Consider the following 17,971-nt stretch of genomic DNA (forward strand, 5'->3'; position numbering starts at 1 on the left):
GACATCCTTGCGAGTGATCTTATTGAGCTGTCTGTAGTCCACACAGAACCGCACAGAACCATCTTTCTTCGCAACAAGAACAACAGGAGACGCCCATGGACTGTCCGAGGGCCGAATGACGTCGCGTCGGAGCATATCGTCAACCTGCTCGTTAATTTGCCGGCGTTCAGCAGGCGACACGCGGTATGGATGTTGCCGTAATGGTGGATGGGCACCAGTGTCAATACGATGCGTAACAGTGGACGCGCGACCGAGAGAACTTCGCCCGACATCGAAAGAAGAACGGTATTCTTGCAACAGGTCTAGAAGCTGGGAACGCTGCACTGACGTAAGGTTGTCATCAATGAAAGGGCCAAATACATCAGGAGATGATGGGTCAGAAGTAGAAACAGCACTGATGGTACGTGAATCGGTACAACGCGAGTCTTCGGGTACGTCCAGGACTTGTGCGTCGTCGACTCCTTCCACTCTGCCGAGACATTCCCCTTGAACCAAGGTAACAGTGTACGGGGATGGGTTGGTCACAAAAATAGCGGCGTTGCCTTGGGTGATTTGCACGGTCGCGAAAGGTACTAGCAACCCTTTCCTCCTGGAAGCACGGTAGGATGGCGAAACAAGTGCAATTGTGTCGGAGAGACCGGTGCAGTAAACCGATACGCCCATCGTCGAGCTTGGAGGCACTATAGTATCGTCTTTCACAAGAATCTTGTTCAGTGTCGAGGGACCGTCTTCTGGCGTCAAATGCGAGAAGGGCGAGAGTTCAATTTCGGCGGCGGCACAATGAATGACGGCGTCGTTGCGGGAGAGAAAATCCCATCCCAAGATGACGTCATGAGAGCATGCAGGAATGATGATGAATTGGGCGACATACAGAACGTCCTGAACGACAACGCGAGCTGTGCAGCCTGCTGTAGGATTAATACGATGTGAGCTAGCGGTACGAAGGGACAGTCCAGAAATCGGCGTCGTCACTTTTCGAAGCAAGCGGCAAAGGTTTTCGCTCATAACTGATACCGCAGCTCCAGTGGCAATAAGAGCAGATGCATGAACACCGTCCACAAGCACGTCAATGACATTAGATGGGCGGCTCTGAGGGCTTTCACAATGCGATAGCGTCGCAGTCCTTGCCTCTGGGACTGCGACGACTAGTTTTCCCGCTCATGAGCAGAAGAACTTGGCCGCATGGGGGACAGAGACCGACGTCGTGGAGACGGCGACCTTCGAGCAGACGGACCTGGGCGAGACGACAGTGGCACAGACGGCAGTTCCTCGTTATACGAACGGCTAAGGTGGCCAGCAACAGGAGAAGTGGGAGCCGGCTGTAGTCGAGAGCAATAACGGGCTACGTGACCGGCGTAACCGCAAGCAAAGCAGATGGGCCGGTTGTCGGGTGTGCGCCATCGGTTTGCGGGGGTGGGTCTCGCCCGGAACGGTGTCTGGAAAGGCTGCATGGTGGGCTGAAAATGAGGCTGAGGGGTTGCGCCAACATATGCAGCCGGCATACCCGCTGCAAAGGACGGAGGTCGTGCGGCAGCTTCGGCGTAAGTCACTGGTGCAGGCGCTTGAACTACTGGAGGCGGCCTTGCGACCACTTGGGCGTAACTTGGGGGTGCAGGGGCCGGAAGTTGTTGTGGGTGGTACGCAGGCATGACCTCCGCTATTTCCTGCTCAATCGCTCGGCGGATGGGTGGAAGAATGGTAGTGGCCGATTGTTGAGCAGCCGGTGGGTGGGCAAAGGGCAGGAGAGAGAACTGCCGCGCGATTTCCTCACGTATGAAGGACTTGAGATCTGCCAGCAGTGCCACCTGATCACAGCTCGCTTCCAAGCCTGCAAGCCCTGCATCTCGTGATGTGGAGCGACGGGTCATCGAACGCTGCCGGCGGAGCTCCTCGTAGCTCTGGCACAGCGTGATGAGCTCAGCTACTGTGCCTGGGTTTTTGGCAAGCAGCATCGTGAAGGCATCATCGTCAATGCCCTTCATGACGTTCCGGATCTTGTCTGATTCGGACATGCTGTTGTTCGACTTCTTGCACAAGTCCAGGACATCTTCAATGTAACTGGTGAATGACTCACCGGCCTGCTGAGCGCGTTCGCGTAAGCGCTGCTCGGCTTGCAGCTTGCGAACGGCAGGGCGGCCAAAAACGTTGGTGATAGCAGTCTTGAAACCGGACCAGGTTGCAAACTCGGACGCGTGGTTGGTGTACCACAAACTTGCAACGCCCGCAAGGTAGAACACCAAGTTTGTCAACTTGCCGTCCTCGTCCCATTTGTTGGGGACGCTCACGCGCTCGTAAATGGCGAGCCAGTCCTCCACGTCAGTGCCATCGGCGCCCGTGAAGATGGGTGGATCGCGGATCCTGGGGACACCGGGACATGGGGGTGGCATGGGAGGAGGCGTTTGCTGAGAGGCGTCGTGGGACATGGTAGATTGCAGCGTACGTGAGCGTAGTTCCAAGGGCATCGAAGGGGATCGTAGCACCTCCACCAATTTGTTATGGCGTTTATTAGCCGGCACACAGCGAGTCTACACAATGGCGACAGTAACGGCCAAAACACGGGGTCTCCGCGCGAGCGGCGTTCTCTTTGGGCAGACCCACTAGAAAGCACATAAGAGTTCGACCCACTTCAGTGTTCGGCGGCTTCTGCACAATTATATCCCATATATATATATATATATATATGAGATTCGAGGCGAGCTCCAGCTGGCACACACTGATGATGATATCTACAGATGAGGAAATTATACAAATGATGATGACACGTCCAATTGATAAAGAAGAGTCGGTGACTGCGGTCATTTCGATCCAGGTGCACCCACAATTCTTCACACTGACGCCAGTGGTCATGGTCTCGGTGCCGTTCTACTGCAGCGTGACAACACCGCACGCGAGCGTGTCCTCGCTTACGCCAGTCGTGCTTTGACTGCTGCCGAGAAAAATTATACAATAACCGAACAAGAGTGCCTTGCTGTTGTATGGGCGGTACGAAAGTTTCGTCCATACCTCCACGGCCGCCACTTCACAGTCGTCACCGACCACAACGCATTGTGCTGGCTTTCGTCGCTAAAGAGCTTATCGGGTCGTCTTGGCCGCCGGGTGCTTCGTTTACAAGAGCACAACTTTGATGTCGTCTACAGGTCTGGTAAGAAGCACCAAGATGCTGATGCTCTCTCTCGCAGCCCTCCACCCAACCGTAATAGCCCACCGTCACCAATTTCCTCCGCAGCATTACCCACCGCAGGTCTCAGTTGGCTAAGATCCGGCCGCCCTTCTACCCTTGTGTCGCATCAACGAGTTGACCCTTACTGCCGCTCCATAATAGCACGCTTAGAAGGTACATCTACTCCTCCGAACGCCCGGCTTTGCCGAGAACTGAAGCAATTCAAGCTTCACGATGGTGTTTTGCATCGCTATATTTACCACGTCGAAGGAAACAAATGGGTCCCCGTTATACCACGTTGTCTACAACGTCAGGTTCTTGAGACATTCCACGATGATCCTGCTGCTGGGCATCTCGGCTATCACAAAACGTACGACAAAATACGCAGTTGGTTCACCTGGCCTAGCCTCTCATCCGCGAATGCCAAATATGTTTCTTCGTGTGCTTTATGTCAACGGTGGAAATGACCCACTACTGCTCCTTCTGGCTTTCTTCAACCTCTTCCTTGTCCCGCTTCGTCATTCGAAGTCGTCGGGATAGACTTGTACGGCCCCCTTCCTGTGACCTCCAATGGAAATCGTTGGATTGTAACGGCTGTTGACCACCTCACTCGTTACGCGGAAGCCATCGCACTGCACGTGGGTACAGCCACTGAAGTACCTAATTTTTTTCTGCGTAACCATATTTTTACGCCATGGAGCTCCACGTGTTCTGCTCAGCGACCGCGGCAAGGTCTTTCTTTCCTCTGTTGTTGCTGATGTTCTACGCGCCGCCAACACCATCCACAAAACAACTTCTACTTATCATCCTCAAACAAATGGCTTGACGGAACGCTTTCATCGCACCTTCTCGGACATGATTACCATGTACGTTAACCCTGGCCACACGAACTGGGACGCCATTTTGCCATTCGTAACGTTCGCCTACAATACAGCTACGCAACGCACCACCGGCTTTTCTCCCTATTTTTCTGGTCCATGGCCGCTCTCCAAGTGTAACTCTGGACGTCTCCTTCCTTTCGGCTCCTGCTACCTCAGCAGGCCCTTTATCTGCACAATTTTTGTCTCGCCTCGAGCACTGCCGTCATCTGGCTTGAATCAACTCCTGCATCTCTCAGGAAGCTCGCAAGTCTCACTACGACTCGACTCACCGTGCTGTCACCTTTTCCTCAGGAGACGAAGTTCTTCTGTGGACTCCCGTGCGTGTGCCCCGCTTATGTGAAAAATTCCTCAGTCGTTTTATAGGGCCTTATACGGTGATTGAACAAACTTCCCCAGTTAATCACCGTATCTCACCACTTAACGCTCCCTCCGACCACCGTTGCCGCGGGACAGAAATTGTGCACGTTTCTCGGCTGAAACTGTACACCCGACGCAATTCTTAATACTTTCTCTCGCGTGGCCAGGAGGCCGCTTCCAGCATGACGGGGAATTAGTGTCAGCGCAGTCACCGACTCTTCTTTACCAATTGGACGTGTCATCATCATTTGTATAATTTACTCATCTGTAGATATCATCATCAGTGTGTGCCAGCTCGAGCTCGCCTCGAATAAAGCTCTTCCTCATATAGTGTGAGCGCAGTCACCGACTCTTCTTTATCAATTGGACGTGTCATCATCATTTGTATAATTTCCTCATCTGTAGACATCATCAGTGTGTGCCAGCTCGAGCTCGCCTCGAATAAAGCTCTTCCTCATAAGTGGTGGACCGTGCATCTCGATCCCCAAGTTCTCTCGCACGTTACCACTAGAGCTCCGCTCGGGTTGTCGTCTACTACCACCTGCCATGGCGGTGCAAGACAATCCTTGTCCATCCAACACCGCCAGCCCAATGCAGCCTCCATCGTCGACCCTGGCCATCACAGCCACCAGCGTGATCCGCCAGTATTCTCGGGTCTCAAAGGGGATGACGTTGAAGAATGGCTACACACCTACGACCTCGTCAGCGAGTTGAACAGGTGGGATACTCTACACAAGTTGCGTACGGTCCCTTTCTATCTAACTGATGTTGCCAAAACCTGGTTTTGGAAGCAACTCCAAGATCTTCCCGACTGGGACACGTTCGCACAGTAGATTTTCGGTTCCCTCAGTGTTCGCGCTGAAGTAGCAACAAAGAAGCTTGCTGAACGCATTCAGCTGGAGGGTGAATCATACACCTCGTACATTGAGAATGTTCTTGCCTTGTTCAAGCGTGTAAATTCAGCTATGCCTCAAAGCGAACAAATACGCCATATTACCAAAGGCATAAATACCATCGCATTCAAAGCCCTTGCGTCGCAAAACCCTACCATGACTCAAGATGTCATCACCATTTGCCAGAGACTAGAAGAACTTCGTCTCTTCGTCTTTGCCATGATGCCTCGGACATTCGTCTTCCTGCAGCCCTCGACACTGTGCCCTGGTCCGGGACATCCTTCGGGAGGAGCTTCATGGGCGCTGCTCTTTCTGCGCCCCTTTATCTACTTTAGCCTCAGATCCAACCAACTTGCGGGACATCATTAGGCAAGAGATTCCATCTGCGTCACATTCACCTTACTCCGCCAAATCCAGACCTCGTCATGTACCAACGTACGCAGAAGTCGCGGCGCTCTCAGCACCCAACACTAACCCAGCGGCTACACCAGGTGGTCATGTACCTGTGGCGTCAGTGTCACCACCGATGCGCCCACAGCCGTATTACGCCATGCCGCGTCCTCAACGCCCAATCTGTTATTATTGCGGCTATAGGGGTCATATATCTCGCTTTTGCCGAAAGCTTCAACAGGACGAGCAACGTGGCTACGCTTCAGAGGAACGCGGACACTTCAGTCCACTCACGAACTACCAGCGCACGCCTTACCGGTCTTTTTTTAGCGTTCGCCCTCTCCACCTTACAGTAGTGGTCTGCCTGTGAACTCCCGTGAGTCTCGCCGCCACTCACCATCTCGTAATCGCCGTTCCGTGTCGCCTCTGCGACCCGCCTCCAATGTTCTCAATGCCCACTTGGAAAACTCCCCAATGCAGTTTTAGGAGGGGAAACTGCATCCACCGAACAGCCAGCAATTCCTCCAGACAGACCATCAAACTTGTTTAACAGTGTTAGTCGAAGGTATACGCGTCGAAGCTCTAGTGGATACTGGCGCTGCTATTTCCATTATTCGCTCCGACCTTTGCTCCCATCTCCGCAAAGTAACAACACCTTACTTGGGCCCGTCTCTCCGTGCTGCGACGAACGCCATTTGTCGCCCACTCGCCCAGTGTACAGTTCGTGTTTTCATAGACGGTATTCGTCATCATATTGCTGTTGCAGTTCTCCGTGAGTGCACCCCCGAACTCCTTTTGGGGTGGGATTTTCTGTCGTCTGCGCGCGCTTCTATATCTTGTCGTCAGCGCCTCATCCACCTCAACCCACTGACTCTTCTGTATCGGAACCCGAAGAGCGCATTCGTCTCGTCACAACTTCAGATTATGTTCTTTGGCCATCCCGAGAAGAAGTAATTAGCGTTGATTGCAGCAACATTGTGGATGGCGACGTGCTTCTACTACCTTATGGCCACACGGTACATCGAGGCATACGTATCATTCCAGGCCTTGTTCGTTTTTCTGAAGGGTCTGCTTTTATTACTGCGTTAAATCAGACCCCCGAAACCTTATTGTTGCCCTGTGGATCAACAGTCACATGCGCTATTGACCCGCAGCCCGTTGCAATTGTTGCCCTTCCAAGTCAAGAAGACCTACCAGAGCCAAGCACGCCGCCACTCAATTCTCGCACTCCTCTATCGGTTACTGCGCTCACTATATATATATATATATATATATATATATATATATATATATATATATATATATATATATATATATATATATATATATATATATATATATATATATATATATATATATATATATGTATATTCGGCAGATACCATCTACCTTAAAAATTGACGTTCTGTAAAGCATGCAGAGAGAAGATTACAGTGTTTTTATTTATTATTATTAAAGATATGTTTTATCACATATCTTTAATCATACGTAATAAATGACGCGAAATATATGCAAATGTTGCGCGCACAGACATACCTTGAACATTTATAGATGTTGATATACCCAGTTGTTTCCACTTGCCCAATGATGCCAACACGAACTTGAGCATTAGCAACACGAGAAGCGGTAAGCTGATATGAAGCGCTGGTGCTCGCGACCATGGTAGCCCTGGACATTGCTACGTAAATCAACTCAAGCGCATGGCACCTAACTACCATTCATGTTAACCCGATGGGACGGCTGTATGATAGGAGAACATATGTAATGTTTATAAAATTGGATAGCCAGCACTGCAACCCGAATGACCGTTTTACGAATATTAGGGTCTACTTGAAAGGCAGTTCCGACACCTGGCAGGGCTGTGGGTGATAATGCTTGATCGCAGCACATTATGCTGGGGTTTGAATCCAGCCGGGACACTGACATTTGTTATTTACATAAGTCGGCTCAACGCTGTCGATGTCAGGTTTTTCTTAACGCTCATGCATTAAAAACCAACGTGTGTTCTCGTCGTTCCTTAGATACCAAATGTCAATTACACGTGGCACATACTTGCATACCAGCGGCACATACCCGCCCGCGGTTTGTACCATTGTCTGGCGGGAAGTGTTTGACGACGTACGAGACGGTATTGTGACATTATTCATGTCTTGACCAGCGTGTCATATTCGGCAAACAATCCTACTCTCCCATGCTAATTTAGGTTCACGCCTAGTTAGGGGTTATCAAAAGAGCACCCAGACAAAAGCGGCTAGATAGATAGATAGATAGATAGATAGATAGATAGATAGATAGATAGATAGATAGATAGATAGATAGATAGATAGATAGATAGATAGATAGATAGATAGATAGATAGATAGATAGATAGATAGATAGATAGATAGATAGATAGATAGATAGATAGATAGATAGACAGATAGATAGATAGATAGATAGATAGATAGATAGATAGATAGATAGATAGATAGATAGATAGATAGATAGATAGATAGATAGATAGATAGATAGATAGATAGATAGATAGATAGATAGATAGATAGATAGATAGATAGATAGATAGATAGATAGATAGATAGATAGTACATAAATAAGTACCTGGCATTTAATTAATAGGTCGTAACAGGTCGTCAACCATTGTAGCTGATTCACAACAGAAGATACACGGTACAGTTCCCAGCCTCAAAAGTGTATGCGCGTGAAGGTGCAACCTGAAAACGCGAATTCTTGCTATCTTTTTATAGCAGAAACGTGAAATCGCTTTTCAGAACACGAGATTGATATCTGTGGTCTCGGGGCAAAAATAAAAGCAGCGCACGTAATGAGGCTTTGCAAACGCGCAGAACGCCTTACTCACATCGTCAATCTCGTAGTGCAGCACAGTTCCTAGGTACGTGGGCAGCTCACTCACGAGCACGTACTGCAGCCAATGGGTGCCAAAGTGCGCCATCACCACACCCAGCACCGCTGTCGAGGTGAACATCTTGCTCCACGGTGTCTTGCGAGCCTGTGCGTTAGTACATATGATCAAACACTGACAGGTTACAATTACAACGGTTCAAATTTGAGTACACTATTGCGACACAGCAGGAAGTCCAGAATTTCGTCAACTCACGATACGTCTGTTTACCCCTTGAAAGCCAGGTGCAACAACAATACTGCACTTTCTCTCAAATCAATACGAGCGTTTATGGTTGACCTAGTGCGACAAACATAAGTGGAAGAGGAGAAAAAACAACAATAAAGAAGGGACAGGGAGGTCAACCAGGCACACGCCTGGTTTGCTACCCTGCAATGGGGGAATGGGAAAGAGGAGTACAAAGATGAGAGAGAGAGGAGACCACGTGGAGGAGAGACGGCAAATAAAGTAACCACGCATGACGGGTGCTAAACTTCAGCTGGTTTCTGTTTCCATGGCGAACACAAGCGACAGACCCTAACGTGAAAATCATGACATGCGTGTCATGTAACAACATGACTACATGCCACGCTCATGATGCGGTCGCGGCTGTTGCGATAGCGTCACATATACCAGATGTCGTATTACGGTATGTGAAAAGATGACAAAAGCATGTGACTGGTGCAAACTTGGTAATCACGAGATGCATGTTTTGTAACAACATGACTACATGCCACGCTAATGATGCGCTAGCGGCCGTTTTTCTGGCACCACTTATACCAAATTAGGTATTACGGGGCGTGAATGGATGACGAAGGTATGATACTGGTACAAACATGATAAATATGAGTTGCGTGTCATGTAACAACATGACTACATGCCACGCTCATGACGCGCTCGCGGCTGTTTCGCTAGCGTCACATATACCGAATTTGGTGTTACGGTACGCGAATGGATGACGAAGGTATGCGACTGGTGCAAACATGATAGTCATGAGATGCGTGTAATGTAACAACATGACAACATGTCATGCTCATGATGAGCTGGCGGCCGTTTTGCTAGCGTCACATGTACCAAGTTCAGTATTACGGTACCTGAATGAATGACGAAGGTATGCGACTGGTGCAAACATGGTAATCATCAAATGCGTGTCATGTAACAACATGACTACATGCAACGCTCATGATGCACTGGCGGCTGTTTCGCTAGCGTCACATGTACAAAACTCGGTATTACGTGACGCGAACAGATGACATAGGTAAATGACATATACAAACATGCTCATCACGACATGCGTGTCATGTAACAACATGACTACATGCCACACTCATGATGCGCTCACAGCCATTTCGCTAGCTTCACACATGCCGAATTTAGTATTACATGACGTGAATGGATGACGAAGGTATGTGACTGGTGCAAAGATAATAGTCATGAGATGTGTGTCATGTGAGAACATAACTACGTGCCACTGTCAAGGCACCAATACATTACGACGGGACGCGGTGCGCGTGCTCGCCGGCGTTCATTTCCAGGCGTCAAGCCGGCGTTGTGACGCCAGGCACCGGTCCTGCCATATACTCGCCGGCGCGCGACGCGCTGCGTTGCTTTGGTGGTGGTGGTGAAACATTTAATAACCATTAAATGGTTATATAGAGGTGATTGGGTTGGGGCCTTATTGGCCTCCTACCCTCACAGCACTAGGTGGAACCCCTATTCCGGGGCTCCATTGGCAAGCAACGCCACCCGCGCCCGTTGAACCAGAGCCTCTTAGGCCTTCAGGTCTTGACAGCCGAGCAGGGCCGCCTCCCAGTCCTCTCTCGTGGAATTGGGGTTGGGGGGGATAAATGGATTAGACTGGCACGCCCAGACGATGTGGATGGTGTCAGCCACCTCACCACAGAACTGGCACGTGCCATCAAAGGATGAATTGAAATGTTTTAGCACCGCCGTGCACAGTACAGTATTGGTAAACAGTTTTAAAAGGAGGCGCTCGTCAGCGCGATGCAGTCCCTCACAAGAGTCTGGATAGCGCCGGTGCTCCTCCTTGTAGTAATTCGTATTATATTTGAATGAAAGGAGCGAATTGTCTAGACGCATGCGCGTTTCAGCTCTTCTGGAGTACCTCCGTGACGAAAAGAGGGAGACGCAGTGTTGTCTGGTAACGCATCGGCGCGAAATGCAGCATTTCACATTTCGTACCGGTTGCCGTCGGGCCGCGCCGAAGGACGCTGGTCGAGCCGGTCGCACCTGGCGTCAGACTATAGAGTGCTCGCGTTTTGCTAACATAGCGTCGCTGAGCCCAGCGTGCGCGCGCGTCCACGCTACATTGGAGTATATTGGGTCCTTTATGATGCGCTCGCGGCCGTTTTGCTAGCTCCGCATATACCAAACTTGGTGTTAAGTGTCGTGAATGAATGAGGAAAGTACATGACTGATGCAAACATGTTAATCCTGACACACGTGCCATGTAAGAACATGACAACATACCACGCTCATAGCGTGCGCGCGGCCGTTTCGCTAGCTCCACATGTACTAAATTTGGTATCACGTGACGTGAATAGATGACAAAGGTAAACGACACATCCAAACATGATAATCATTACACGGAAGTCATATACGAGATCATTTACCTCCACCTCGTAACATTGTGCTGATTTTAAAGTGAAATAACAACCTTTTTCATTCATGCTTCGCATATCATCGGTTCCCTCTGTACGTGGGATCTGCGATCTTTTTAAACTCTTTTCGTGTATGTGTCTTTGTACCTCTTGCTCTCAATGTCTTTTTGTCTTTCTGTATTGTTCTTACTTCCTTCTTAAAAGACGATAGTCTTTCTTGGGGACCTTCGACGCAAAAACTTTGGTCTGTCTGTCTGTCTGTCTGTCTGTCTGTCTGTCTGTCTGTCTGTCTGTCTGTCTGTCTGTCTGTCTGTCTGTCTGTACATTTGTCCGTTGGTCCACTTTTACCGGCATCGGGTAAACGGCCGACCCCATCCACAGCGACCACCAATGTTGCTCAAGTTTGAGCGTTCATGCTTGTGCAATTGTCAATTAAAACCAATTATTGCACATATCTGGGGCATCATAACAACACGTATATATTATGCATGTGCGTCTATTACTAGAAAAGGCATACATAAGCAATTTTAAGGACCGTTGCGCTTATCACGCTGCGCTTACCATGCAATGCTCGCACGGAACGGGGAGTGTTTCAAACGCTTTGCTAAGACGAGATGGTGGTGGCACCGAACCGTCGCCTCGCGTACTACACCTTATCACCTCTGAGAGGGCGTGCACGGCCACGCGCTTTGTTTTCCAAAAGAAACTGCCAGGTGGCGCTCATGTCTCACGTGTGACGTGACTTGATGCGCTCGTTCGCCTCCGCTGCACGCTAGAGGCACTCTAACGCAGCGCCTCCGCAATACCATTCACCGATTTTCTTGCGCAGAACATCAAATAAATGTTTTGTTCCCTCTCTCCACACGCAAGACTATCGTCTTTCGATGACATTCGCAGATTACATGCAGATACGGGGCCAATTTTTTCTTTCTATTTCTCTCTCTCTCTCTCTCTCTCTCTCTCTCTGTTCTCTCGTCTTTCACCTTTTCTCTCTTTGCATTCTCCCTTACGTTTTGTGTTTTTCTATCCTTTTCTCACTATTCCTTATCTCTATATTTCTCTTTCTTCATATATTTCTTTCTCCCTCACTCTGTAATCATTCTCTCGCATTCTATCTTTTTTCTCTGTTTCTTTTTTTTCCATTTCTCACATTGTCTTTCTTGGTGTGTGTGTGTGTGTGTGTGTGTGTGTGTGTGTGTGTGTGTGTGTGTGTGTGTGTGTGTGTGTGTGTGTGTGTGTGTGTGTGTGTGTGTGTGTGTGTGTGTATGTGTGTGTGTGTGTGTGCGTGCGTGCGTGCGTGCGTGCGTGCGTGAGTGCGTGCGCGCGCGTTCTCTCGCCCATCAGAGTTACTGCGCTTCCCGAGCGACAAATTGGTGCACGTGTTCTAAATGATGGAGAGGAGAAAGTGTGCGCTTGCCGGTTCATGATAATAGTTTTCGTACTCATCACACACATAACGCCAGTCATAAACAGCGTCTGTTGTTAAATATAGTTAGTTCACTCGGTTTTGCGTGCGGCTCCACACATAGCGCAGGACTACTCACAAGCGTGGGCTTCTGATCGCCGAGGTCGGCCTCGATCATATGCACCTCCCTAGAAGTGGCCCACCGGTGGTCAGAGGGTCGGTTGGACGTTAGCAGCATCCAAAACACAAACCACACGCACGTCCACAAACCTGCGTTCGACAAGAATTCGATGCTTCTTATTTCATGCGAATAAGACACTATCACTCGTACGCGAGAAGGAGGGGGATGACATAGAGGGAAGGCAAGCAGGATAGCCAGTGCGTAGAGTGGCAGACCGTTTTGTTTTCATAAAAGGGGACTAAATGGTTTTGATGAATACGAATAATCAACAAAGGAAATGCTATGAGAAATGTGTGTAGAAAAAGCTGTTAACGATTTGCAGTACCATGTGCTCTTCTATGCGAGAGCAGAAAACCGTCCCGTTTATTTTCCCGAAACATGAAAACTACCCAAGCATGTGCTCGAAGTGAATCCTGACGACGGGGCGAAGCAGTTTGCATTGTATCTTAAATCATGGCATTCCATTTTGTTCTGGTTAAAAGCATTTTACTTTGTTCTTGCTAACCTTTTGTGCTGTCATATGCTTTGATTGATGGTTGGTCAAATGTGGTTGTTTTTTTTTTCGGTGTAGTGGTCTTTTGGGTTGTTTGTTCTGGTTAACAACCTTTTGATAACCTTTTTTGTTCCTTACAGATGTTTCAGTTTCTACATCTGCTGTAGACGCTGGCTGGTGGTGTATAGACGGAAGAACATTGGGCAATATGACAGTGCTTCGACGTTAAAACTGTAAAACATATTCATGAGTACGTTTGTAGTGTCACCGCTAGTGCGCAACACTTCTCAAAATCGAATGTGTGTTTCCGCTCGCCCTCGTCAGGCGCAACAAGATGCTTGACGCTTTCTACAACAATAAAGTGGTAGCCTGGGCGGGTTGGTGGTTCAATACGGACCGGGTGCACACTGCGTATATAGCGAGGACAGAAAAAAGTCTGTGGAACTTTTATACACCCGTACATCAGCGTCACTCTCGCTAGTCGTGATTCGACGCAGACGTTTGTGATTGCGGCGCTTTCTAGATGCACAGAAGCGGTAGGGACTCGCAGTGTTAATCGCTTACTATCGTTTCGGCAGTGGCAGTTTGCATAATGACAAACTTTTTTTCTTGCATTCCCTGGATGCACCATAAATATCGCCTGAAGATCACCACACTTGCCGCTTCTTTGTGAACTGCTTGCTTTGAAGTGCGGAGGCGTGCAAGAAGTTAAGTGTAGCTTGCCGAATTGGCGCAGGGCTAAGAGCGCAGCATAACTGACTGTTTCCTATTTCCTATATTGCACTGGCCATAAGCAGTGATGCCAGGCTCCAGCCGAGTGCAGCACAGTCGCCTCTCTCCGTTACAGCTGTACTATATCGTGCACTACTTTAAAGGAGTTGAGTGCGGCAGTCTCCTTTGGCTACACTGCATTTCCTAGTAAGTAGCTTCCTCAATGGCAGTGCGACGTTCTACGGTCTCTCCGTATCTGGAAACGCGTGCCGCCGCCACGCGCCGGCTTTAAACAGAACGAAGAAGCGCATGCGCACTTGGTCGTGACGTCCCACCTGGCGCGAATATACGCGATTTTCGCGCAGTGTCCAGGCAGGCTCATGTTGGAGCAGTGTATGACACCACGTTATGGCCAGGGTGCGCTGTCTAACTTTCACCTATCAGCCCAGTTTCATCGACATCGGCGGCCAGGGCTGCACATACCACGTATGGTGGCTCTTGAAGAAGTGCGTAGCATGGGCATGCAGTAGCTTCCGTTCGTAGAGTTCCCATCGTTCTGTTTACCGAAGTGTTGGTGAAGTTAATGTTTGAGGTAAGCAAGGAGGGCATCCTAGGCACGAGTTGCAACTTGTTAATGAAATTTGCAATATCGGTGTGCGACATTGCGCTACTTTTACTGTGCATTATCGGCTCTCTGCTTGTCACGGCTATCGAGATGTGCGTCGTCTACAGCTGCTACAGCGACTACCGCGCCTTGCCACGCAGGCGAAGACCAGTGGGCATGGGGGTGCGTCACCCGTGCTCAGCAAGGTGGTGGCACACTTTCTCACACTCTACCGGAGTAAGTTGAGTAAGTTCCATCTGTACGAAACCCGCTTTTAGCAACTTTAAAGGGGCCCTGCAACACTTTTTGAGCATGGTGAGAAAACACTGCCGATCGGAAATTGAGGTTCCCGAGAACCAACCAGCCATATATAACCAACCAGCCAAATATTATAGCGCAGCACATGGTCTCGAATTTAAAATCGATTCTCAAAGGCAGCTAAACATCATTTTTTTTTTGACAAATGAGCTGCAGGCTCAAAAATAACAGCGTCACAGGCCAAGTATCAGCCATTGGCTAATTTGAGCATGGCACGCTCGGTCATTGCTGGGGCCGCCACGGGAGGCCGCAACTTGTCCACGCGTGCTCGTGCGATGACACTGAAAAGCCGAGCATGCGAATAAAAAAAGTAAGAAAGAAAAATTGCCCGAGGCCATGAGACGTGCGTCACGCATTTCTTGCCTCCGTACTATTTCTATCTGCGTAGCTTCCAGTGCTTTCGTCGGGACGAGAGATTAGAATATACAATTGCAGCGTGCGACAAATATTTGTATCTCCCCTATTAACGAACGGATTAAAAAAATTGAGGTAGTGAATTCATTAAGCAATAGACTCCATTATTGTATGCGTTTCATGGGTACTTGGAAAAGTGCTGTAGGGCCTCTTTAGGTTTATTATTTCATTTAGTTCTTGGCTATTCCTGTAAGCATATTACTTCGGACTTTGTTCACTTGTAACCTCGTTATGACCTGCCGAGAGCACTTTTCGGTGAGCGTGATCACACCACATGGAATGGATGGACAAGCCGGGTGCCTGAAGTGTTCCTCTCTAAATAAAAAGCTCCCTGAGATTACAAAAGCACGGAAAGACGCTTCTTGCTTTGTCGCTCACCGCATGAAGCGCATGCGCACTTTGGAAACTTTCCGATGACGAACACTTTTGCTTGCTAAGCTTGTTGATAAATGCAACGCCACAGCTATTGTTTATCGCGCCTACCCAGCTTTGCTCATTTCTTCCACTATGCTATGAGTTCTGGCGCTTCTGTCGCAAGAGGAAATTCGAGTGGGGCCTTGCCCGTGTAGTGAAGCATGCGAACACTTGTGCAACCGGTCGCTAGGCAACACGCGGTGACATATTCGCACTGCGTAGTTTTTTTTTCTTTTTGGCATTCGACACATTGCGGCTGGCTTAGATACTTTGGCTGCTAAAAAAAAAAAGGCAGGCTGAGGACGGTCACAGTCGGATAATTCCACTCACCAAACACGTAGAACACGGATGGCCACCCTCCGAGAAAGCTCGAGCCGGCCAGCAGCCCCGAAATGTACATTCCCATGGCCACTCCGAAGAAACCACCCGTGTGAATGAGAGAGACGGCCGTGGCCCGCTGGTTGACTGGGATCCAATGTGCCACTTGGGCCTCGATGGCCGGATATGTGACACCCTGCCAGCGAAAGTGAGTGAGAAAACGCGACAAAACTACAGCAGACATCACAGAGAACACCGGGATTTGATTGATTTGATTGATATGTGAGGTGTAACGTCCCAAAACCACTATATGATTATGAGAGACGCCGTAGTGGAGGGCTTCGCAAATTTCAACCACCTGGGGTTCTTTGACGTGCACCCAGATCTGAGCACACGGGCCTACAAAATTTTCGCCTCCATCGGAAATGCAGCCGCCGCAGCCGGGATTCAATCCCGCGACCTGTGGGTCAGCAGCCGATTAACTTAGCCACTAGACCACCGCGGTGGAGCAAAAAGAACACCGGCAATATCTATGCATATCGGAACCTGTGTTTCAGGTAGACTCCGGAGAAGCGCATAAACTGCCAAACGAACAAGTATCTTGGTCATAACAGAGATCACACCTGCGTGCTGTTCGAAGAAAAAGCAATAAAACTTCTTTTGTTGGATATATCGAGCTAACCTTCATGTCAATCAAAGCAAATTATGTGGTTAGTGTAGCGCTAATGCAGTTTTGTGCACATATCGGTGTAGTCCTTAATCTCACGCTAAGCTATGCGCTAGTGTCGTTCTTTTGTAGACCCTTGACAATCGCACTCTCACCCAGGAGGTGGCGACCTCTCTTGTGCGGCGCAAATATCAGCTGTATTGTTGCGAAGCGTTTTTCGCGATCTTCGGTAAATTATTGTGAATAGTTCTTAGCTATTTCTGTAGGTTATATGATTTTAGACCTTGGGGGGGAATTCCCACTGGGTGTGAGCATGTTTAGGTTTGTTTAAGATCTGTATTGGTTATACTGACCATAACGTGACCAAGCGGCATGCTCTTGACGACAAGCGGGACTCCTTAAGTTATCCACGCATTAGAAATTATTGTTACTTAAAGCGGTACCTTACGGGAAACGAAACTGTCTTTGCATAAGATTAACATGCGCTATCTTGTAGGCCGCACGGAAACGCCTATAGGATAACGTTAAATAGCCTAAATCAAATCGGTCTCAATGGCGGTCATATACTCATGGCCTGGCCAACAGTTTCCAGCAATCCGATGGTACTCAAGAACTTATACACGGCAGTAATCTTACAGAATTGAACATCTTGGTTCCTATCCGAAATGTTGGACATTTCGGAAAGCACCCGCTGTCGCAAAGGAGGCCCCTGAAGGCTCAAAACACTATACAAACAATTTTTGCTGCTAATCTACCATGTAGGTTTCAGCAGGCGTTGTAAAAAGCTATGACATCACAGCAAGCTGGTGCGGGAACTTAAAGGTGGCGCTGTTCCTGTATCTTTAGGTGCATCATCTCGCCTCCCATGCGCCTTCAAGCAGTAAAATAGGTGCTTTTGGCGCTGCGAAATCGTGATGTGCTATTACGAGTAAAATTGTTCGTTCTCCTTAGTGTTTACGTATACGTATTTCGTGATGATTCATTTTTATAGCCTGCATTGCCGCAGTACTGAACTGCACTGTGGTGAAGCTTGTGCACAAAAATAAATATGGTAAAACGCGTTGATGATGCAGTGAATATCATAGGTACACCGCAACAACAACAGAAAGGAAGAAACAGAGGCAAGAAGGACGCTTTTTTTTCCTTACTGTTGTTTTTTCGTGGTATCTAACCATATTCAGCACGAACCACCTCGGCGAAATCAGGTCATTGTCGCGCAGTGAACCACGCCATGACCAGAAAGAG

The 17,971-nt window shown here is 48.7% G+C and overlaps 1 protein-coding gene across 2 annotated transcripts in view; it reads right to left on the bottom strand.

Annotated features, from left to right (window-relative positions):
* Window positions 1-17,971, bottom strand: part of LOC119170523 (sialin-like) — a 121,605-nt gene that overhangs the window by 28,332 nt on the left and 75,302 nt on the right. For both annotated transcript variants that reach the window (XM_075887186.1, XM_075887185.1), the window contains 3 exons: window positions 16,072-16,255; window positions 12,746-12,876; window positions 8,539-8,688 (listed from right to left, as the gene is read on the bottom strand). In XM_075887186.1, coding sequence (XP_075743301.1) covers window positions 8,539-8,688; window positions 12,746-12,876; window positions 16,072-16,255 — 465 coding nt within the window. The remainder of the gene's footprint in view (window positions 1-8,538; window positions 8,689-12,745; window positions 12,877-16,071; window positions 16,256-17,971) is intronic.

This window comes from Rhipicephalus microplus, chromosome 2, assembly GCF_043290135.1.
Source record: "Rhipicephalus microplus isolate Deutch F79 chromosome 2, USDA_Rmic, whole genome shotgun sequence".
In the NCBI taxonomy this organism is placed as follows: domain Eukaryota; kingdom Metazoa; phylum Arthropoda; class Arachnida; order Ixodida; family Ixodidae; genus Rhipicephalus; species Rhipicephalus microplus.